At 35.1% G+C, this 25,883-nt stretch overlaps 1 protein-coding gene across 4 annotated transcripts in view; it reads left to right on the top strand.

Annotated features, from left to right (window-relative positions):
• fmt (phosphatase 6 regulatory subunit 1-like protein fmt) overlaps window positions 1–25,883 on the top strand; it is a 450,952-nt gene that overhangs the window by 279,997 nt on the left and 145,072 nt on the right. For all 4 annotated transcript variants that reach the window (XM_090406310.1, XM_090406311.1, XM_090406308.1 and 1 more), the window contains one exon: window positions 7,367–7,470. In XM_090406310.1, the coding sequence (XP_090262436.1) occupies window positions 7,367–7,470 (104 nt within the window). The remainder of the gene's footprint in view (window positions 1–7,366; window positions 7,471–25,883) is intronic.

Raw genomic sequence — 25,883 nt, 5'->3', positions numbered from 1 at the left:
AGCGTAAAGTCAGCTGCTGGAACAAATCTGAAAACACACCCCAACTCAACATCACCAGGGTTGAAGATCAGTACTATCAACATAAGAATCTTGAATGCAAAGAAATGGAGCAAACTGGGGAATTGGATGATGTCGTGGCTGCATTGTATAGTTCAGAAGGCCTGGATAGAGGAATGAATTCCAGATAGAGTAGAGGTCTCATAGCACCCATATATAAAAAGGGAAATAAAACTGAATGTGAGGATTACAGAGGTATTTCTGTACTAATCTGGATAAGTACCAAATCGATATAATAGGGGTGACTGAAATAAAAAAGACAAAAACTGGTGAAGTCTTTCTGAGCAATAAATTCAAAATGTTATATTCAGGCAATGACAATTCAAGAAAAAGGAGCAGCCTTAGTATTCCAAGCCAATTATGCCAATTACATCCAATTCTTGAATGCAGGCAATTCCAAGTAGAGTGATGTGTGCAAATCAGAATGGGGAACTGGACAATGAGACTTAATTGTGCTTGTGGTCTCACAGAAGATTCTACTAAGGTAGAAGTGGAGGAATTTTTTGAGGTAGCAGAGTAGGAAATGATTGTCAGGCATGCAAATATATTTTGGAAAAATTTGGAGAAAACAACAAAACTAATAATAATGGCAAATACTGGTTGGATATCTGCTCAGGACATGGACTGTTTATTACTAACACCATGTTCCAACATAAATATGTGCACAAATTCACATGGAGAGAAGAGGCAAGAAATAAGAAAAGTCCCATTGACTATGTTATTGTTGATATTGATGATTTCTCCCTGGTGCAGGACACAAGAGTGTAGAGAGGATTTGAAATTGGAAGTGATCTCTATTTAGTTTTGAGCAGGATAAAATTGAATTTCATATTGAAAAGAAGAACATATAAGAAAGTTTTAAAGCAAATAAAAGTTGAGCAGCTCTCAGAGGTGCTCAACTTTTGATTAAATTTTATAGATTAAGATATACAGCATTGATAGAAAAATCAGAACTCCATGGTGAACACAGTAAGTTAAAGAGGCAGTGAAGGAAAAGAAAAAAGCATATCAAAAGTTCCTGGCAAATAAGTCAGCTTGTGCTCTTAAAGAATACAGAGACAAATGTGAGAAAGCTAAACAGTGTGTAAAGCTAGCTAAACAAAAGTGTTGGGAGGACTTTGGTAAGAACATAGAAAATAAATATCAACAAGTTGGCAAGATATTCTGGATGTTGGTGAAGAAGCTCAGAAATGGAGGAAAGAGTGCTGTAGAAGAAATTAGAGATGATAATGGTGACATGAAAACAGGAGAAAAAGATATCCTTAATGTATGAAGTAAATACTTAAAAAAAATTGCTAAATGAAACAAGCTGTGATGACAGCACAGTGGTAAAAAAATACTGACCAGGCATGCAGTCAGGAATACATCATACTTAAAGTATATAAACTCATCAAAGGCTTGAAATGTGGAAAGGCAGCTGCAGTAGATGATATTTGACCAGAAATGTTAAAGTATGGAGGTTTAAAAGTCTTACGGTGGCTGTGCTGCATAGTTCATAAGGGCTGGACAGAGGGACGAATTTCAGATAATTGGAGTACAGTTATCATAGTACCCATATATAAAAAGGAAAATAACACTGTATGAGAGAATTACAGAGGTATTGTATTTTTCTACTGAGTGTTCCTGGTAAGATTTATGCTAGTATACTTGAAACAGTTGAGAAGGATTGTGGAAGAGAAACTTTGTGAAGAACAAACTGGATTCAAACCAAATATAGGCTGTCAAGAGCAGATTTACAGTTTACGACAAATAGTTGAGACATCATGGGAATATAACAAAGATCTGTATTTAAGTTTTGTAGATCAAGAATATGACAAGGTGCCAAGAGAGAAGTTATTCAAAATGCTACAGTTGTATGGTGTTAATTGGGCATTATATCAAGGAATGATTAGTCTTTATTGAGTTGTAAGTCAGCAGTTAGAATTGAAGGAAGTACAGGAAGATGGTTTAATGTTAAATCTGGTGTGAGACAGGGATGTACATTATCTCCTCTGTTATTCATTATCTATATGGATCACCATTATGAAGGAAATTGGTATTAAACATGATATCAGAATTTGAGATGTTAATGTCAGCTCTTTGCTTTATGCGGAAGATGTTATACTTTTAAATAAATCTGCTACAAGTCTGCAAGATTCCCTGACTAAACTGAATAACTGTTGTAATAGATATGGTATGAAGGTCAGCAATAAAAAGACAAAGACAATGAAAATACACAGAAGTATTGAAAATATCAACTGCATTGTGTTGTGAATGGAGAACCTATAGAAGAAGTAAAATATTTCAGCTACTTACACACGATTTTTAATGAAGATGGTAAATTAAATAGACAACAGAATCAAGAAATCTGGTATGGTACGAAGTCAACTGAATAAATTTGTATGGAATAAGAGAGAAATTAGTCAAATCACTAAATTAGCTATATACAAGACAGTGTTCAAACCAATTTTAACTTATGGATCTGAGAGCTGGGTTAGAAGTAAAACACTTGACCAAAGATTAGAGACCGCAAATATGAAAGTCCTGAGAAAGATTAGGGTCGTGAACAGATGGCATCAATGGCAATATCATATTAAAACAAGGATATTAGGAAAGAACTTGACATTGTTAGCATCCAGGAATGCTTACAGCAGAGCTAATCTCAGGTGGTATGGTCACTTAAACAGAATGGGAGAGGAAAGATTAGCAAAACAACTGATCTCTGTCAGGTTGGCAGGAAAACGACCCAGAGGAAGACCAAGATATAGGTGAATTGACACACTAAAAAGTGCCTTAGAAGATAAATATAAGATTTGACGATGTTGGAGCCTTGACAGGTAGCAGATTAATTTGGTGGAAAATTGTAGATAGGAAGTTAGTAATGATGTAAATTTTTCATGTAGTACTATCATATCCTGTACTTTGAGGGAAATTGTCAGGAATTTGATGATGATAATGATATATATATATATATATATATATATATATGATGATAAATATATTATCAGCAAATAATAAATTATTTAACGATCATGTGGATTATTGAGTAGGAAAACTTCCAAAATTGGAAAAGCCCTGGACAGTAATTTCTTTCAAGTTTGGATAATGAATATGAGCTTAACAGCTCTATATCATCTTTTAAATTAAAAAAAAAAAAAATAGGTCATTATTATTTTCCTGATGAATTTCCCCAAGGTGTACAGGTTAGTATGACAGCACTTCATGATTACGTTTACATTATTAATCTCCTGTCAACAATTTTCTTCCAAATCAATCTATTACTTGTGAGCACTCCAATATTCTGCATCTAACATTTCATGCTTCTAAGGCACTTCTGACTGAATCAATCCACCTAGACCCTGGTCTTCCTGTAGATCTCTTTCTTGCCATCTTGGCATCAAGCATGTTTTGTTAACCTTTCATGTGTCAGCAAAGCTAATCTAAGGTGGTATGGCCACTTAAATAGAATGGGTAAAGAAAGGTTAGCAAAAAGTAGGTTTCTGTGTAAAACTATTCTTCCAACCAATCCTGTCTGGTGTGACTAAACCTCTTGGTTTTCTTCCAAATGTAGTTGAGCAGCAAACCTGACTGAGTATAATGTGAGTGACCACATAGCAAGAAATTCTGTCATCTTTTAAATAAGAAAAAAAAAAAAGAAGATATTTAACCTTTGGAGAGTGTAAGAATAAATTTAGTTGGTAAACTGGAAAGTAAGGTTAATTTGGCAAGTACTTCTCAGACATCTCTGATGTATAGAATGAAAACTCTGGAAATTTCCTTTAAGAAAAAATTAGAATGAAAGCCAAAATTATCAATAACTTTTGATGAGTTATAGTGATTAGAGATGAAAGTAGCTTCTAATAATAGACAGTTCTGCTTTCAGAAGAAAATCAGTGAAGCTTAATGAATGTGCATGTTGCACTCAAGTTTTGATAATGCCTGACTTCTGGATGGTTGATGATGAATTCCATCACTGTACCTTCCTCTACTTGTTTTTTCCTGCTTACTGAAAACTGAATGAAAACTATTAGTATGTCTTTGGATAAGACCATCCAGGAATGGCCGGTTGGGTACTGTTCCCTTCTTCAAGAATAAATTTAATTCTCTGATGGTAGGAACTTTTTAAAGAAAACAGCACTCAGATAAAGAAGAGTTCCAGATTAAGAAAGCTTGGGATAAAAAGTAAGTATATCATGTTCTAAATATTCCATTTAATATCATGTATTATAACACATGCTATAATTTTAAGTTGTTATTCTGTCTCATTAACTGCATATATTAGAATTGGTTTGAAACGAGACTGAAAATTATACTTGTGTGAAATAATTTCTCTCATCTCATCTCATTTTCCTTTTCCCTCTTTTACCTTGCAGTGCTGAGGGTTTATTAATCATCGGACCTCAAACCGTTGGCAGGATAGGTGATCAGCCCTATGCCCTGGTGTATCCTATGTCCTCAGTGGTATTGAGTTCTCAAAGCCATTTTGCCTGCTTTGCAGGATGAAAAACCCCAGATAAACTGGGAAGAAAAACCCTACTGTCCATACCCAAGACCGGCTAATTTGGCTGTGGCTGAGGAAGACCCTTCAGCTCCTCATGTGTCTGATGGGAATTGAACCTACGACACTCCTTCCCCAGGCATATGGTTGTGAAGTACACTGCCATTAGGCTAACTGCACTGACTGAAATAATTTATTTCCAGCATAAGCGAATTCTGTATCTTAATTTCTTGTATCCCATGTTCCACTTTCCTTCAAGTTCATAAACATGAGCAGCCACAAGTCAAGATCCAACCCCAATAGATATGAAATCAACTTCTCATCCTCCTCTTTATTTCCATATAACTCAGTGCTTTTGAAAGTGTCTTCCTTCACAGTCCATTCACAAAAACACATCCATGTTCCTTCTTTCTTTCATTTTGTCGACACACTGCCCTTGACATGCTGTAGGTTGTTCTTCAATATCTCGTGTGTGGGGTTGATGTTAAAAATGTATAAATGGAAGCTGCATTCTTGGGGATTCTCATTCTTGGACAGCTGTATACATAAATTGTGATAAAATATAATATTTTAAAAAAAAATAAGGTCATAAACATTAAACTTACCATGAAATTATATTCTTGTTTAATCCTTTATCCAAGTGTAAACAAATAAAGTTTGTGCATGAAGTACATTGACAACCAGGCTGCTTGTATATAGAGACCAGTACCTTCACATTAATTGTCTTTATATCCTATAATGCAAAGCACACATCCTTTCAGACATGCATAATACTATGCATTATGGGAAGAGGCCACTACTCAGACTGGTGCGATCTTTATTGAGGTCTTATCAGTGGGAGAAGACTCAGAAGAGATACCAAGGTTGAATTAATATACAAGTGATATATTTCTTGTGTGCAAGTAGCAAAAAGGTGTATTACCTTATTAAATATATCTGAGTTCTAAATTATTTCATCCTTGAAATCTCTTCTGGGTCTCGCACCAACCAATGAGACCTCAAAGGTTGAAACCAGTCTGGGTAGTGGCTTCTTCCCATAATGCATAGCATTATACACATCTGAAGGAGTATGTGCTTTGCATTATGGGAATAAAGTGGATTAATGCAAAGTTATTAGCCTCTGTATACAAGTAGCATAGTCATGAATTGCATTAATTTTGCATTAATCCTCTGGATACAAGTAGCATAGTCATGAATGTACTTCACATGCACACTTTGTTTGCTTACACTTGGATATAGGATAAAACAAGAATATAATTTCTTGGCAAGTTTAATTTAATTTATAAGGTTATAAATAAGTTTATAAACAATATACAGGAAATTTGTGTGTATGTGTGGCTATTCTGTCAAAATAGAAACAATTCATCACATATTAATTTTTTACTAATTTGCGCTGCCAACCGCAAATCTTTAAGCATAATCTTCTCCAGACTTAACCCATTTATATTATGTGAAATTTTATAAAAAAATATATAATTTTTTAAAAAAATAATAAATAGCCATTATTTATTTTTAGTCTAATAGCAAAACAAGGTTTCCTGTTGAGACTTAAAAATGATAATGGTTTGTTTGAAGATTTTACTTTCCTAAAAACTGTTTCAAACTAGAGTAGAGAATCATCAGACAGTAGATCTGATGATTCTCATCAGATCTACTGTCGTGGAGGACCTTAGAAATTCATGTTCATTTGCCATTATTTTACTGCTTTGCTATAAAACAATAATAGGTAATTATCCTTTCTTTTAACCACACTACTGGCCAGGACGTATATATGTTACCGCCAAAGCTCAAAAGCCGTTAATGTGCACATTACCTAGCTAATCTCAGATTAACTGATTTGCTCCGTTAACGGAATCAAAAGTTTTCCGCATTTTACCTAGGTAATGTGCACATTAACGGCTTCCGTATCGTTAAAGTTCAAAAGTTTGTTTCTCTCATTTCCTTTCCCTACTCCTTCCCCCCTCTCCCTCCACTTTTAGTTTGGTTTTGCCAGTGTCATATGTTTTGCAAATTCATTTCCTTAATTGTAATAATATTTTAAACCGTTTGATTCTTTGTATTATAGTTTTTTAATTGATTGATGATTGATTCTATCAACTAATTTGTTGATTGTTTGATTGTATTAACTTGGTTCTTTAGATATCGAAAAATAAATAAATAACATTATGTTAATTTAAGCGTACAGAAACGTTGCTGTTGTTCCAGCAAAGATCTTATTTTCACTTTAATGAGTGCCTAGTAGGTAATTTGCAGATTATCTAGGTAATTTGCAGATTACCTAGGTAATTTGAGAAATGAAACAATTTTCTGCACGTTAACAGATCACCCTAGTTAATCTGCACAATACCTAGATAATCTGTAGAATAACTGATTTCTGCACTTTAGCGGTAACATATATACGTCCACATTTCCATGGATGCAAAGTGCATATTAAAATTGTAATACCATTGATATTACATTGAAATTTATGATGGATACGAAGCTTTTGAGGGTGCGTATTTGATCTTTAATTGCCGGTAAGGTGGTTAATAGTGCTCATTGCTGAGGAGGAACTTCTGTACTGCTTTCCTCATAATCATAAAGTGCAGTAGCATTGTATTTTACCTAGTACTCAAATTCCTTTTCACACAAAAGAGATTAATGAAAATGAAGAGTGGTTGTCCATCTGTTTTTAAAAAGTTAGTTAGGGAATACAAGATTAGAGGGTTTATTTTATTTTTATATTTAAAAAAATGCAAAGCTAATGAAGTGATCATTATTCATCGGTATGAGAATATGAAGTTCCTTACCTCCATATTTCATGACATTAAAGGTGTATTCTTATTTATATAGTGAAGAAAACAGTAGTGACTCAGATGAAGAATCTAGTTCTCCTGCAGTACCTTCCAAAACTCTTCCTCCACCTATTGAAGGAACAAAAATGGATATTGAAGACTGTAAGTATTTCGAGTATTTTAAAATTCTATTAAACTTTGGGCATGCATAATTTTTAAATTAATACAACTATTGTTTTTACGTTTCTAAAGCAGTTTTTTTTTCAATGTGTAATTGGTTATGTAGAGTTAAGGAAGTGGTTTATATAAAGAAAATGCTATTCAAAAATCAACGAGTCAAGAAGAACTTTTTCAGACAAATTACATTTGTCCTTAAGAATAAAAAAAAAAAAGAAAGCTTCCTCTCTAATCCGTTCTTACATAAGAGATTAAAAGGAGCAAACTATAAAGTTATCTGATTCGATCACATATATTTACAAGATTTTTGATTAAATTATATATCGTCATTAAATCTATGCATAGTTTTTAGCTGTTTAATTTGTTATCTCAAAAAAAAATCTAAGTAAATTGCGTACTCACTACTGTTATTAATGATTTAAGGTGCTTGAATGTTCGAAGCTGGTTTTGCTATGCTAATTTCTAATTATTTGCTATTATTGAAAATATCTCTCATATAATAGATATAAAGAAATATATCAATACACAGACATGTGGCTCTTTCTTTCTCATATTCATATATATATATATATATATGAATATGAGAGAGAAGAGAGAATGAATATGAGAATTACGATAATCCACGGAGATGATATCGCACGTAAAGCACGCTATTACGGTAAAATGAAGTTAAAGCTATCTAGACAACTGAATCATCTCGCCTTCTTAAAACGCTGCCGGGATAACCAGATAATTCCTAACTGTGTGAAATTCAAGCACCGTTTCTCTTCACAAAAGGCTCTTCGTATTTATAACTGTGCCAGCCAAGCCTTACTCAGAGAACAAATTGCCTTGACTCGCCGTTTCCTGAATGATGCTAACTTAGCTATACAGGCACTTGAAGATGACCTTTCAAGCACCTTAAGCCATGAAATTTGGTCTATTTTATATGACATCTCGTGCGCTGCAGCGGAGAAAGAATTTAAAAAAGTACGAGATTGACACATCAAAAAATTTGAAAATTTAAAAAAAGAACTCGATCTCGAAACCACAACTTCCTACCGAAACGGTAGTCAACCTTTCATCATTTAGTGTAAAACCTGAAGCACTCGACGCCATTGTGCCCAGAAGAATACCTGCTAAAGATATTATGATAAGAATTGAACGCGGGATACAACACCTTCCAAACCACGTCGACAACGATATTAGACTGGATGTAGCTTGTGTTCTGACCAAAGCTAAACCACCAAAAGCCAACATGCCCAGTAAGGAAATTAAATCTCTACTGGAATTAAAGAAAAACAAGAAAATAATAATCGCCAAAGCTGATAAAGGGAACACCACAGTTCCCTTTATCACAGAAAGGGACCCTTTCGAGTTTTCAAAATTCGAGTCCTCAGAATCCAAGGAGAACTGGCCTACCAGTCCGGAACTCGGGGTGTGTGTGTGGGGGGGGATAAGCGCCGTAGGTGCCTAGGGGGGAGCAGAACCCCTTTTGAGTTTTCAAAATTCGAGTCATCAGAATTCAAGGAGAACCGGCCCACCAGTCTGGAACTGGGTGTGTGTGGGGGGGGGGGGGCACTAAGGTGTGTGGAACCCCCCCCCCCTTTCGAGTCATCAGAATTGAAGGAGAACCGGCCTACCAGTCCAGAACTTGTGGGGGGGAGTAGGTGTCAGGGGGGGAAGAGCCCCCTAGTATATGTATGTATGCACGCTGGTCGAAAAGCTAAGAACAAATTACATTTTTACCTGTATATGAAAAATTTTCATGAATACAACCAAATGTGAATATATATTTATTGCTAGCATACTAATAAATTATATTACACAAAAATGTGTTATAAATTTCATAAAAATTAAAAATTGCAATACGTTTTTAGCAAAAGTTACAACTTTCCTAATGAAGTAGTTATGGAATTGGTGTCCAGTGCTTACTGAAAAGTATGTGAAGAGACATTTCAGTATGGAATATGTCCACTCCTAACTGCTATGCAGCTTTCACAACATGATACCATACTTAGCACTTGATTCAGGAATTCTTGAGCTAAACTGGCCTCCTCCTCCTTCAGAGCAAGGATAAGGCCTTGTTTGTTTTCTAGAGGGGAATTTCAAGTAGCAGTGCATCTTCCTATTGCATCCCAAACGTGTTCTATGAGGTTGAGATCTGTGGAGCATGCTGGCCACTCAATTTGATTAATATCCTTGGCCCCCAGAAGTATGATCACTGCTTGTGTGCGATGTGATGTGGCATAGTCCATGTAAATGAATTCCTCACCTACAGCACCACATAACAATTGAACATGACATTGAAGAACTTTGTTGGAATATCATTCACCAGTCATAGTCCCTTTTTCTATCACTTGTAGCTCAGTGCATCCATTAATCATAATGCCTCCCCACACCATGATCCCCCTGTCAGTGGTGTATCTGTCCCTTTCAAGAATATTCTTGCGATGGTAAGCAGTACCAGTTTCACTGATTGTGTCATCTAGAATCGGAGAAAAGACTAAAACGACTCATCTGTAAAGAGTACATTAGCCCATTGTGTCTTGTCTAATTTTTATGGATACAACACCACTGAAAGCATGCTCTATGATGAGTGTGGATAAAGGGACAAAGACTATGGGCCTTTAGGCATATAGGCCTACTTATCGCAGCAAACGTATGGAATATGTTCCATTGGTTTGAAACACTTTCCAGAGCCTAGATACAACTCTATACGATATCACAAAAACTCTGCCAATATAAGTAATTTTGCAGCCTTCAAGCTTTCAAATAATTTTTCCCCATGTAAAATCATCCAGCGATGTCTTTGAGACATTATAAGACATCCACATTTGCAACTTTATTCCTTCACGAAAACATTTCCTTCAACAACATTATATGATATCCCAAATTTGGGAAAATATAAGCAATTCTGCAGCCTTCTTCAAGCTTGCCAATAATTCTTAACTTGGGAGGCTGCAGAAAATTTATAGAACGTTTCTAGTTTTTAAGATTTTGAAATCTCTTAAAATAATTCTTTTTTGCTCTTTATTTTACTTTGATTCAAACTTGTAACATTTATATTAGTAATCTGAATTATGTAGTTTAACACGTTCGCTGCCAACTACGAGTATACTCATAGTTCGTATATGAGCTTCACAAGCCAACTACGAGTATACTCGTATGTCGATTACCAACCTCGTATGCCAAACACGAGTTATCCCTTTGTATAATTACCTTAATTTGGACCCTTGGATTCTGAATGAAGCGGAGAGCATGTCTGGGGACTTGATAGAAGAGAAATAATTTCAACTAAAATATAGTATATTGTGTATATGCCTCAGATGCCAACTACAAGTATATTCGTAGTTCGTATATGAGCTTCACAAGCCAACTACGAGTATACTCGTATGTCGATTACCAACCTCTTATGCCAAGCGCTAGTTAATCTGTAGTATAACATCGTAATTTGTAAATCAATTTTAAACTCGGCTTTCCTCAATATTTTGTAAAGCATATAAATTGGTTTGTTCTACTAAAATTGTGAGAAAATCTTCAGAAAAGAAAAGTTCAACTAACCTTTTGATACTGAAAATTTCCAGTGTCAATTTTAAAACCTGCAGTTTCAAAAAAGTCAAATTGTGGGGGCTCTTCTTCTGAATTTTCCCAATAAGTTGATGTTGATGTATTTGGCTGGTTGCTAACTTCATCTTCAAAAGTTTCTTCATCATCGGAGTCACCGCTAGCGTCATCTGTAGGATCATCTTCGGAATCGGAACCAAATATTTCATGAAATTCATCATCGCTCATATTAGCATAAGCTTCTACTTCTATATCAGTAAGTTTTCTTTTACTGGTCATGGCGAAATTGAAGGTTCTTAGAGACTAGAAACTAAAACTGAACTAGACGCAATAAACACTGGCGTCAGCACATGTAATATATAGATGGAAGTGATACGAGATTACTCGTAGTTGGCATATGAAACAAAATTTGATCTGATAAGCCAGCTACGAGATTACTCATAGTTGGCTTATGAAACAAAATTCTGTCTGATAAGCCGGCTACGAGATTACTCGTAGTGACCTTGAAGATGTGAAAAGCGCTTGGCATGCGGGAACAAACTGACTGAGTAGCGTGGCAGCAAACGTGTTAATGCAGCACTTTCTTTTGTGGTGGTGCCAAGTCGACTTTTCATTGATGGCAACACCGCAGGTCGTGACATCTGCCTACTGGACGTGTGATAGAAGAGTGATTCTCTGAAGTTTTAATCAATACTAGTACGAATGCATGGAACTTAGCATTGTTAAGTGCTGTGTTATGCTCCATCAAGTCATTCCGACTCCTGGCAACTCCATGAACATACACTCTCCATTCTGATCTGACCCTGACCATGTCTTTCAGAACCTCCAAGCGCACACTCCAGTTGCTTCTTTAACTCCATCACCCATCTAATTCTTGGTCTTCCTCTTCTCCTGCTTCCATCAACTTTAGCAAGCGTCATCATCTTCTCCAGACTGTCATTTGCTCACATAATATGTCCGAAGTATGACAATATTTGCTTGATGATCATAGCTTCGAGGGAGCAATCTGGCTTTATTCTGTCTATCACTGATTTATTGGTTGCTTTGCAGTCTATGGTATTCTTAGTAAGCATCTCCAAACCCATAATTCAAATGTATCTATCTTCCTTCTTTCACTCTTTCTCAGAGTCCAACTTTCACATCCATACAGTACCACAGGGAATACCATTGCTTTCATGATTCTGATTTTTGTTGCAAGGCTAATATCTTTATCTTAAAGATCTTGCTTAAATTTGTCATTGCTTTCTTTCCGAGTAATAATCTTCCTCTAACTTCTTCAGTACAATAACCATCTCTATCAATTCGGGAGCACAAAATTGTTAACTGCTTCCATTTTCTCCCAGTCTACTTCGAAATCATTAAGTTCACATGTTGCCATAACTTTTGTCTTTTTAAGGTTAAGTTTAAGACCATATTTTGCACTTTCTTCTTTAACTTTCATAATAAGTTCCTCTAAATCTTCTTTGCATTCTGCTAGCAAGGTGGTATCATCTGCATACCTCAAATTATTAATATTTTTCCACCAATTTTAATTCCAACTGGAGACTCCTCCAGCCCTGCCATTCTTAAAATGTATTCGCTGTACAAGTTAAACAGGTATCGGAGATAAAATACATCCTTGTCGCACCCCTTTACCTATTGTAAAATACTCAGTTTCTCCAAGATCTGTTCGGACAGTAGCTTCTTGTTCATAATAAAGATTCCTCACAAGGATAATGAAATGCTCTTGTACTCCCATTGTTCTTACCACATTCCACAGTTTCTCATGATCTACAGAGTCAAAAGCCTTGCTATAGTCTAGGAAACAAAGGTAGACATTCTTGTGATATTCCTGTGCTAATTATCCATCTCATATTGGCGATTTGATCTCTTGTTCCTCTGCCTTTTCGAAATCCTGCCTGTTCATCTGGCATTTCTCTCTTCATGAATGGTTCCAGTATTTTATATTTATATTAGGTCATTCTGGAATCATGAATGGTTCCAGAATGACCTAAGTAAGACTTTATTTGCATGAGAAATCAGTGCTATAGTTCTGTAATTTTTGCACTCTCTTGCATTGCCTTTCTTCAATAAAGGTATATAAACTGATTTTTTCCATTCCCTAGGCCATGTAGTTGTGATCCAAATTCGCTGATATAGAGCTGTTAAAATTTTAACTGCCTCTTCTCCCAGGGCTTTGAGCAACTCAATAGGTATTCCATCTCTTCCTGGTGCTTTCTTACTAGATAGCTGTTGCAGTGCCCACCTCACTTTCACTCTCCAGTGGTACTGGCTCCTGTGTATAATTCTACTCTTCAAATTTCTCAGTAATTTTGGAGTCCTTTCTCTAAAGGGCTTCTGTATACTCTTTCCATCTTTCTTTGATGTCTGCAACTTCTGTAAGATATCCTTTGTGTTTAATTTTCAATGTTGTCACTTTGGCACTAAACTTCCCTGTTAGTTCTCTGATCTTTTTGAAAAAGATCTCTTATTTTTCCTTTCTTGTTTTGGTCTTCTGTTTGTTGGCATTCCTGGTTAAAGTATTTTTCCTTGTCTCTTCTGGTTTGCCTTTGAAACTGCATTCAAATGCCGTACTTCCTGCAAATTTCCCGTGGCCTTCATTTTCCTCCTTTCCTGAGCAGTTTTGATGGCATCTGATGACAGCTATTTGGACTTCTTCTTACAGACTGTTGGAATATTGTTCTTTGTTTCTGTTTTAATTATATCTTTAATCTCTTCCCATAGTTCATCTGGTTCTCTTTCACACAAATTGAGTGTGTTGAATCTGTTCTGTATGCTAATATTGTATTCAGCTGGTATGTTTCCAAGATCATATCTGATCGACATTTGTGTTGTTTTCAGTTTCCTTAGTTTCACATGTACCATAGCCACTAATAACAATAACTCATAGTCTGTTCCACAGTCTGCACCTGGAAAAGTCTTGACAGACTGAATTGCATTTCTCCATCTTCTTTGTCCAAGTATATAGTCAATTTGATTTCTGTATTGCCCATCAGATGATATCCATGTGTATACAATCTTCTTTTGTGCTGTTTAAAGCAGGTGTTAGCAACAAACAAAGAATTCTCTGCACAAAACTCAACTAGTCTCTTCCCTGCAGTGTTACAAATACCTAAACCAAAACGACCTGTTATTCCTTGTTCCTCGGTCTCTCCCACTTTTGCATTCCAATCTCCGATAAGTAGCCATAAGTAGTCATCTTGTAACTTGCCATAAAATTTTTCAATATCTTCTTCTGATGCCTCTGTAGTAGGTGCATAAACCTGAATAATGGTCATATTCATTGGATGTCCACTCACTCTGAGAGAAATGATTCTGTCACTCACTGGATTATAACCCAATACATACCTAGCCATCTTTTTCCTGAGTAAGAAAGATACTCCATTTTTTCGACTTATCTCATGTTCTGAGTAATACACCATATAGTCCCCTGACTGAAAATGGTCCGTTCCTGTCCATCTAAGTTCACTTATTTCCAATATATCCAGCTTCTTGTGCTCCATTTCCATCTTTATTATTTCCAGTTTACCTTGGTCATACTTCTAACATTCCAAGTTCCAATCCTGTGGTTTCTTGTGAAACAGGGAACCTCCCTTTTCAAACCAGCAACATACGCGACCAAGATTCCTTCTAGGTTTGACCTGGACACATCATAAAAACTAGTTCTACTTGTGGAAGCCCTCTGTTCTTCCCTAGTTAAGTGCTACTTGAGTCCAATTATTTTTTGAAACTTTCAGTGCTGTAATTCTGATTTGTTATTTCTTAAAATGTATCCCCTTAAAAAATGAGCAAACAAAGAACATTTGATTTCCTAAATATAAATACAATAAAGTTTTTACAGTAATATTTAAGTAAAGTTGATTTCTGTTTTCTGATTATTTTTGTCATTATAATCAGTAAATAAAAACTACTATTTTTTTAAAAAAGTTTAATTATTATCATTACTACAAACTAGGGGGCTGCAAAAACATTTTAGGATACTTAGGGGGGGCCGCAACTACTAAAAGGTTAAGATTGAAACATTATAAGACATCCACATTTGCAACTTTATTCCTTCACAAAAAAAAAAGCTTCCTTCAAACACAATTCACTTAGCACCTGCCTTTTTCCTTTTATCCTGTTGAGTGCTTTGACTCTTTTGCATGCAGTTCAAAATTTTGAATGTGTACTCGCTTTCAACAAAATTGTCAGTTATACAAATTTCCACATGCTGATTCATCTGAATTTATGATTATAATCTTGATAAATAGTGTTTGTCCTTAGGTTTTGGACACCAGTGTATATACTGTGTGTGTGTGTGTGTGTGTGTACACACTATTTAATTTTTTCTATATTGGCTGAGAGTATTTGTTGCCATTTGTGTAGTTAAGAATGCCTACTTAGAGCTGAAGGAGGAGAGTTTCTAGAAAATTTTATGTTCTCAGCCTGTATGCATTACTTTGTATTATACTTTTCAATTTGAAAAAAGAAAGAAAAAAAGCCTTTGCTGACCTAGTTTTTGGATATGTGTTTGAATACGACTATGGATATGGATGTTTGTGAATGTCTTTTAGTGAATGGGCTTCTTTTAAAATATCTACATTACATCCAACTTAGTCTGCACAGTGTGCTTTTTCTTTCTTGTATAAATTGCTTGCTACAGAGGATTCTGACCACATTGTTAAATTTCTCCATGTTGGGATCCATTTCCTCACACAACTGAATTGTCTTATTAACAGAGGTACTCTTCCAATTTTTTCATTATGCACTTTTTTAGGGTATTTAGCTTCTTGTCTTCTGCTTTGTTTCTCTTCTTTTTCTACTTCTAGCTTTGTAATTATGGTCATCCTGTGAAAGTTCTTTTTCCACAGCTTCTGCTAGTTACTCTACTTAATCTCCAGCTCAAACTCTTTATCTAACAATTACTGTCTTATCACCAAGACTTTGTTGTGGTCAAATCCTGTGAATTCAGGACCATGTTCAGCAGCTTCTTCCAAACATCATTCAAAGACATTGCTGTCACATCACTCCATACTGCATCCACATATTTTGTACAGTGCAAATTATATTTCTTCCAAAAGTCTCTGAGGGTTTTTTCATCCTCAGCAGCAGGAATAACCCAAGTAAAAGCATTTCAGTATTTCTTAAAACAAAATTCTTGATGGCAGCAGTAACAACTTTGACCTATGGATTGCAGTAGTGAGGTGATATTCAGTGAACATGTTAATGATGACCATCCTAAGTGTGAGTGTTTGTAAGTCACACACTTTGTAAATTGAGGGCTGTGACTATATTACTAATGTCCTGTTAACAGTTTTCCTCCAAATTAGTCTATCACTCAGTACGCAAATATTGTCCGATATATTTCTGTCTTCTGAACACTTATGACTGTATCAGTTTGCCTAGATGTTGGTTTTTCCTCATCTTGGCATCAAACACGTTTCAGTAACTTTCCATCCCTATTCTGTTTACATGATCAAACCATCTTAGATCAGCTCTGCTCATACATTCTTGAATGCCAAAAATGTCAAATTTCTTTCTGATAGAAAATCTTTTAATATGATTATCCTCTTACTGGCATCTGTTCCCTTCCCTAATTCTGTAGTCTCTTGACTTTAAGTATTTTATTTTGAACCCAATTCTCCTCTCAGATTCATTAGTTAAAATTGGTTTGAACACTGTCTTCTATACAGCTAGTTTAGTGTTTTGACTAAAACACTAAAATTTATAAAATTCTTTGTAAAAAGAAGGTTCAATGCCAAAAGAAATTCATTCAAAGTTCATAAAAGTTTATGGGCACTCTTTTCCTTCGTTTTCGACAATTAAGAAATGGGCTGCCGAGTTTAAACGCGGCTGTACCAGCCTTGAAGATGATCCATGTGAAGGATGTCCAAAAAATGTAACAACACCAGTAATCATGGTATTGGATGACCAGCGAATCGAAGTGTGTGAAATTGCTGAGACTATAGGCATTTCAAAAGAACGTATAGGATACATTTTGCATGAAGAATTGCAAATGAAAAAGCTTTACGCAAGATGGGTGTCACGCAGATCAAAAACGCATGCGCATGAAAATCTCTGAACAATGCTCGGAACGTTTTAACAATAATAAAGCTGATTTTGCATTTAGATTTATTACTATGGATGAGACTTGGATTCACCAGTACACACCAGAATCCAAACAGCAGTCAAAACAGTGGACAGAAGCTGGTTGTTCAGTACCAAAGAAGACAAGGTCATGGCATCGGTGTTTGGGGATGCTAAAGGCATTTTGTTTATTAATTATCTTGAAAAGGTAAAACAATAACCAGAGAATATTATTCTGATATTTTAACCAGACTAGACGAAAAAATTTCTGAGAAAAGAACCGGTTTGCAGAAGAAAAAAGTCATCATTCATCAGGGCAATGCACCTGCCCACAAAGGTGTTTTGGCAATGGGAAAATTTGGAACATTCACCCTATTCCCCAGATTTGGCTCTCTCTGACTTCTATCTCTTCCCAAAACTAAAAATCTTTCTTGCTGGTCACGTTTTTCTTCGAATGAAGAAGTGATTGCAGCTGTAAGGGGTGTTTTGCAGATCTTACCTGAGAACCACTACAGGGGTGGGGTAATGGCGCTGGAGCATCACTGAAATATATGTATTAGTCTTAAGGGAGATTATGTTGAAAAATAAAAATAATTTAATTTTGAAATTATAAATTTGTTTTTTCATTGTTAGGCCAAGAACTTTTCAGACTACCCACGTATTTAGTTTACAAATATTTTATCTTGCATATTGTGAGACATCGTCGGTGCAAGCGAAGAATTTGAATCCCTCTGTGCACATAGTTGCACATGCATTAAGGTAAAACTAATGGGCTAATAATGATAATTAAGTTAAATTATTTATAATTCAGTCTATTTAACACAATTAAATATACCAATTCCCAAACTTTTGGGATCGTAAGAGAGTCATTGCGATTAAGAGTTTAGTCGATGAAGTAGGGCTTGAGTACTTTCCCTGAGTACTTTTCCATTCACATCTGTATATAGATCTGTGCAATAGTTGGATGTTTTGTGATTAGATTGTATGGTTTATTTTCATTCCATGGTGTGTCGGGCAATATTTGTGCAGTTTGATGAGCCAGATGTCGTGGATGTTCAGAAATAAGTTTCTTAACCGATCTTCCTGTTTGCCTGTAGTATGACAGACTACATAAACACGTTACTTGGTATATTCCAGGTAACATCATTGTTAAGAGTTTGTCTTTTGGAGAGGGCAACAGAATTTGGCTAATATGTTTAAAGGTGAATTTGTGAATTTGGCTAATAGGTGGCAGTAAGTTAGTATTTTTTCATAATCATTGCTACTCATTCAGAGATGTCTCTGATGTAAGGTATGGGAGTCCTATTAAGTTCTACTTCTTCTCTTGGATGTTGTCTTGGGGTGGTGTTGACTATTTTTTGTGTTGTTCTTGGGTTGTGTCCTTTTACAGAATTCTATATTCACAATACTTCAGCACACCATCCACTCGTATATATGGCATCATAAAATCTTTAGTGACTAGAGTGCACAAAGTTTGTTCTTCGAAGAATTGCTCATACAGGAATTGGAAACCATCAACCAAACAGCTGTACGAATATAACACAAAGGATATTTAATGTGTGTGTGTGTGCGTGTGCGTGTGTGTGTGTGTGTGTGTGTGTGTGTGTGTGTGTGTGTGTGTGTGTGTGTGTGTGTGTGTGTGTTAATATAATTGAGGATAACAGTTTCTCAAACATGAAACAGAAAGGCAGTTGTTAAAATTTAAGTTGGATCAGTGGAGAAAGAAATTCAGCATGTAACTTCTAAACATAAAAATAATTGTTCTTAGAAGTTGTTAATTTCTTCAGCAGACATATAAAATTTCTATATTTTTGTCTATCCTTCTCTGTTTTCCAATTGACTACCCTGTTTCTTAAATTCTCCAGAATAATTCTCAAAAATGAAAGACACACAACTTGAATCTTCTGATGTTATGGTGAGGTTCAACATTGTATCTCCTTTTAAAATATTTCTCATTACTGATACAGTAGAATTATTATCCCAAGAAGTTGCATATTATATTATAGACATTGAAATTCGTGATCACTTTCAGATATTTCACCTGGAAAGAGAATTTCTGTATTACATTACAGACTTATTGAAATTTATGTCCACTTCTGGGTAACCCACCTGGAAAGATAAACTTTACATAAAGGTTGAAATAGATAAGTGCAATGGGATCACCTCTGTCACCAAATTTGGCTAATTATTATTTCAAATTCCCTGACGGTTAATAAACTTTTGTAGGTTGCTATATCCTTATCTTATCTGCACATAAAATTTGTTCCTCCAAAGTATCTTTTCAAATTGGAAACTCAAGCGAATGGTCCTATTAATAAAATGATTATAATCAAGAATTATCCATAAAATTATTGACAATTTTGCTCAGCATCCTCTTAGGGAAGAAAACATCTACAGAATTCCTATTTCTTATATTTAAAACATTTCTGCATGTTTATTAAAGATTATGAACAAATTCCAACTCACCACCACCACCATCTTTAAAAACCCATCAACTGTGAAATCCCCAATCTCTTACTTTCTCCAAAAGACAAAACGTCACCGTTGCCGCTACCTGCTGTTTACAACATTTCTGCAACTTCTCTTATTTTGGTTTGAGAAGTTAATTAAAAAATGTATTTCAGGGCACAGGGCCATATCCAACCTCACGAATTCAGTGGTATGTTATCAAACTTTTGCATAACTGTACTTGTGCAAATGTTCAAATTGCTGGAGCCCTTATCCCATCATCATAAATCATAATAGTTGCTCTTTTGTTCTGGAAATTTTGAAAATTGTTATCTGTATAATATGCATAGCTATAGAACCTTAAAAACGTGAATAAATACTTGTATTTTTAAGACTCTATTCCAGTGTATGCATGTCTCTATTCTTTGGTATTCAAATTTCTTGGATTTGAATACTTCACATTGATTTTACAATATGTAAAACAAAATCTTTGTGATTAATAAATAATAATTTCACTTTCATGTCGATATTTTATATAAATGTGGTAGTCTCACAGGCATCCATTATATACAAGAAGGAGCAGTTTTAGGCTGATTATTTAGCCTGCTGTTAATAGAGTAAATACATAGTTATTTTGCTTATATAGCACTGATTTTCCATGATATTTATCCTCTATATTATTACCAAAATCTTCTTATGGCATTCATTAGGTATACTTTTAAGTACACGTTCATGCTAGATTCTTATCAGGTGGTTCCTGTAACTTTTCTTTAGCCACTTTTAAACCTAGGTTTCTCTGTATTCTCTGAAGACACTTCTGAATTATTTGCTAGAAACTTTCAATATGATTTCCTTTTTTTACCATCACCATGACTTGAACTTTTGTGGGCCCTGTGAAGTTAAGTTTTTTCTATCCTTGCAAACAACTTCACCACATTCTTCATTATAAAATCAATCTGTGTTTTCTTCCGAGTTTATCGGAAGGGATAAATTCCAGGATAGCGACATATTTTCACTCATTCAGGATACAAGAGTATATATTAGATTTGACCCCTGCATCCTAAACCAATGTAAAGATATCACTATCAGCAATAAGGTAAGTCTTTACATTTCTTGTTTTTTATTTCTTGTTTTCTCTTCATGCAAATTTGTGCACACCTCTATGTAAACATGGTAATAATAACTAGTCCATGTTGTGAACAGAAATCCAACAAGTTACTACTTAACATTGTTATTCACATTGCTTTGTCTGCAAATGTTTCCAGAACATTTCTGTATGTCTGTAATTCATTACTAATCTACTGTTTAGATGTCCAGCCAGAACCAATCCCCCCCCCCCCCCATCAGCCACTTTCAATAACTTGGAAATTTTTACTTCATTTCTTCCATAGTAGACTCTTTCTCTCAATTCCCTATTTTGAAATTTGGCCTTGTCACTTTTCTTGAAACTACTTTATATTCAAGAAGTTTATCTTCATATTTAATGTTGAATACCATAGCTACTCCTTACTTTCCTTGAGCACTAATATTCAAGTATTTTATCTTTTTGTTATCATTTAGCAGAATTTTGCCTATTTTAGCTATTGTAACACTAATTAGTCCGCGCGGTTAGCCTAGTGGCTTTGCGCTTCGCAACCATATGCCTGGGGAAGGAGTGTCCTAGGTTCGATTCCCGTCCACGATGTGAGGAGCTTAAGGATCTTCCTCAGCCATAGCCAAGTTAGCCGGTCTTGGGCATGGGCAGCAGGGTTTTTTCCGCCAGTTTATCTGGGGTTTTTCATCCCGCAAGCAGGCAAACCGGCCCCGTGAACACACAGGTTACAGTCATAAATACTTACGGCAAGGAAGGCAACAGGAAACCACCTTGCTCATAATCATCTCTCCCTAGAATGGTAGCATTTAGCTACCCTCCCGCGGCCGTATGGCAGATGGGAACCAGAAACACTAATTATGTCTACATAGTATTTCTGTAATTCTGCTAATCTACTTACTTTCTCTTGATGCTGTTTACTTTGACAGTGCTTATCTTCATTTCTTCTGATGACAAGGTTGAGTTTGTTCCATTACCCAACTCTTTACTGTTCACTCTGGTTTCCTAAAAAAACAGGAAGTTGTTTAACCATGCTATACCCCTTACATCATGGCAATTTCATTCTGTTGATTGTACCATCATGATTTTCATTTAAGCCAATGCAGAGTAGTTTGATCAGTTAAGTCTCAAATTGCTAGCCCCTTCTCATCAGTGGATACCTACCAAATTTGTGCACTTGAGAAAGTGAGCATTGGACATTAGGTCAGAATCTCCACCAGTTTTCTTTGCATTTTTGAATATTACATGGAGGTCTCTAATTGTTTTTTTCTACCTGGTTAGGTGAGTGGTTAGAATCTGCAATCAACAGATTGCACGTTTGAATACTACCTTGAACGTGATTATATGATTATTAATTAATATACAAAAATAAATAATAAAAAAAATAGAACAATTAATAAAATCCTTAGACCACCTACAGTATTGATTTACTGCTTTAGGATTAAACCTTTCATGAGTAGGAGTTCACATTAAAAAAAAAAAAAGTTATCTAAGTTTCTCTTGTTAGTTTATGCTTTCATTCATTTCATTTAGAATTTTTCTGAACGTGAATGAGAATGTGAAAACTGTTTGTCCACTGATTACCTTAAACCACCAGATTTCATGGTTCAGTTGAGGCTATTAATTAAGAAACTTTCAAATCATTACTCACTAAGGAATTAGACTCCAGTCTCTGAAAGATTCAAGTACTGGTTTTATATATCTGGTTTTTTTTCACTGCTAGATAATGGACCCAACAAAATTTTCAAGAAAGGCAAACTAGTCATGCTTTTAGAAATAGTTTTTTCTATTTTATCATTTGGCTACATAATCTTATAAGTTAATTTCGAAAAATATCCAATAGCCGTGAAAACCTGTTCCATGAGATATATATACATATATGTATATATTTTATACTCCCATTCAGGAAAAATTTCCTGAATAGGAAAATGCACTATAAACTATAAGTGCATTATATGGACTATGAAAAAAAAAAAATAAATAAAATAAAAATGCAATTGTATACTATAAACTTATAGTGCATGTGGATTTTTTAATTCATTCATTTTTTTTTTATTTATTTATTTATTTTTTACATAGTTTGGAAACCTTACTTTAAAGACCAAACATTTTCAAGATATTTCAGGCTTTCATTAAATAGGGCAGTGGTCATACACTGGACATGGAAATTCATCTCTACTTAAAAATACAGTTTTAAATATAAATAAATTCTTTTTAACTATTCTGAAATTGTAAATTCCTAAATATTCTTCTTCTTTCTCTGAAAAAATACCACTGGAAATAAGATTCATTTATGGTGAATTATATATTATTATTATTTTTTTAATTAGGCAGTGAAAGAAGCCTAATCTAATAGTTTTTAAAAGAAGGAAATTCCAAGTAAACATGAGAAAATATCAGCATTCTTTTCATAACAGGAATACAAAGTTCTTTGGATGTAATGAAAGAAGTCACAGTTAAACACTATAAGGCTTTTTAATATTTTTGATTAAACTTTTATGATAAACGTACTTATCACAAATGAAAAATGAAAAGTTGGTCCTTGTCGAGGATGTAAATAGCAGAGTAGGAAATGATTGTCAGACATACAAAAATATTTTGGGAAAATTTGGAATAAAGAGCAAAGCTAATATTAATGGCAAATATCTGTTGGATTTCTGCTCAGGACATGGACTTGTTATTACTAACACCATGTTCCAACATAATGATGTGCACAAATTCACATGGAGAGCAAGGAATAAGAAAAGTCTCATTGATTATGTTATTGTTGATAGTGATGTTTCCTCCCTGGCGCAGGACACCAGAGTGTAGAGAGGATTTGAAATTGGAAGTGATCTCTATTTAGTCTTGAGCAGGATAAAATTGAATTTCATATTGAAAAGAAGAACATATAAGAAAGTTTTAAAGCAAATAAAAGTTGAGCAGCTCTCAGATGTGAACTGTAGAATAAAATACACAAATATGATTGAAGAAAAAAGTTTGAAAACAGGAACCAAACCTTGGAGATTCAGTGGCAAGCCTTGAAGAAAACCCTGATTGATTCAGCCAGAGAGGCATGTGGTGAGGTTGTCTGCAAGGATAGAAAAATCAGAACTCAATGGTGGACACAGAAAGTTAGAGGCAATGGATGAAAAGAAGAAATCATATCAAAAGGTCATTCTGGCAAATAAATCAGCTTGTGCTCTTAGAGAATACAGAGACAAATTTAAGAAAGATAAGAACTGTGTAAAATTACTAAACAGTGTCATAGGAAGACACTGTTTAGTAGTTTTTTATAAGAAGGTGACAAAATATTTTGGAGGTTGTTGAAGAAGCTCAGAAATGGGAAAGAGTGCTGTAAAAGGAATTAGAGATGATAAAAGTGACATGAAAACTGGAGAAAAAGATATCCTTGAAGTATGGAGTAATTACTTCGAAAAATTGCAAGCAGTGATAGCACAGTTGTAAAAAACACTCAACAAGCATGCAATAAGGAATACATATCCATACTTAAAGTAGAAAAAGCCATCAAAAGTCCGAAATGTGGAAAGGCAGCTGGAATAGATGATATTCGACCAGAAATGCTAAAGTATGGAGGGGGAAAATGTCAGTGGCTGTGTTGATTAGTTCAGAAGGCCTGGACAGAGGGACGAATTCCAGATGATTGGAATAGAGTTCTCATTGTACTTATTTATAAAAAGGGAAATAAAACTGAATGTGAGAATTAGAGTTATTTCTCTACTGAGTGTTCCTGATAAAATTTATGCAGGTATATTTGAGAAACAGTTGAGAAGGATTGTGGAAGGGAATCTTGGTGAAGAACAAGCTGGATTCAGGCCAAATAGAGGCTGTCAATATCAGATTTTCACTTTACGAGAAATAGTTGAGATACTATGGGAATATAACAAAGATCAATTACTGAGATAAGAGCCAGCATGATTCACTTCGCCAAAGTAAATTTATTCAAATTAAGTGGATATTGAATCCCACATTATTTCTTAGCCGAATAAGAAACTCAAAGGTAGGAAATCTAAGAGTTTCATGCCGAATATAGAAAACTATAAAAGTTCGGCGAGTCCAAACATAAAATGCTGGGGCAACTCATAGTAAAGGTGGAGTAAGCTCCGATCACTGTCCTTAGTATTTTCTCATAATATAAAACACAACTCCTAGGAGATGTATGCTGTTTTATGTTATGGGAGAAGGTCACTACCCAGACCGGTTTCGACCTTTTTTGAGGTCTCATTAGTGAGTAGGTAGACCCTGGATCTAAATACTGAGGTTGCAGTAGTGCAGAGCTTATTTCTTTACTGTACAAGTCGCAAAAAGGTGCACTAATACAATTAATGAGATAAGAGCCAACAGGCTTCACTTCGACAAAGTAAATTTATTCAAATTAAGTGGATATTGAATCCCACATTATTTCTTAGCCGAATAAGAAACTCAAAGATAGGAAATCTAAGAGTTTCATGCCGAATATAGAAAACTATAAAAGTTCAGCGAGTTCAAGCGTAAACCAACACCTAGTACATGGAGAAACTCATTGTAAAGGTGGAGTAAGCTCCGATCACTGTCCTTCGTATTTCCCATAATGTAAAACACAACTCCTAGGAGATGTACATTATGGGAGAAGGTCCTCCACCCAGACCATTTTCTACCTTTTTTGAGGTCTCCTCAGTGAGTAGGTAGACCCAGATGTAAATACTGAGGATCCAGTAGTGCAGAGCTTATTTCTCTACTGTATGAGTCGCCAAAAGGTGCAATACAATCCACCTTCACTACAAGTTGCCCCAGCATGTACTAGGTGTTGGTTTATGCTTGGACTTGCCGAAAAATTTTATAGTTTTCTATATTCGGCATGAAACTCTTAGATTTCCTATCTTTGAGTTTCTTATTTGGCTAAGAAATAATGTGGGATTCAATATACACTTAATTTGTATAACAAAGATCTGTAAGTTTTGTAGATCTGAAAAAGGCATATTACAAGGTGCCAAGAGAGAAGCTGTTCAATATACTACAGTTGTATGCTGTCAGTGGGACACTATATCAAGCAATACTTAGTCTTTATTTGAGTTGTAAGTCAGTAGTTATAATTGAAGGAAGTACAGGAAGACGGTTTGATGTTAAATCTGGTGTTAGACAAGGATGTACATTATCCCCTCTGTTATTCATTATCTGTATGGATCACATCATGAAAGAAATTGGTATTAAACCTGATATCAAAATTGGAGATGTTAATGTCATCTCTTTTTTTTGCTTTATGTGGATG

This window comes from Typopeltis vanoorti, chromosome 16 (genome assembly GCF_054136105.1).
Source record: "Typopeltis vanoorti isolate ZY-2024b chromosome 16, IOZ_Tvanoo_1.0, whole genome shotgun sequence".
Taxonomy (NCBI): domain Eukaryota; kingdom Metazoa; phylum Arthropoda; class Arachnida; order Uropygi; family Thelyphonidae; genus Typopeltis; species Typopeltis vanoorti.
The sequence above is the reverse complement of the archived record's forward strand: the minus strand, read 5'-3'. Positions and strand labels throughout refer to the sequence as shown.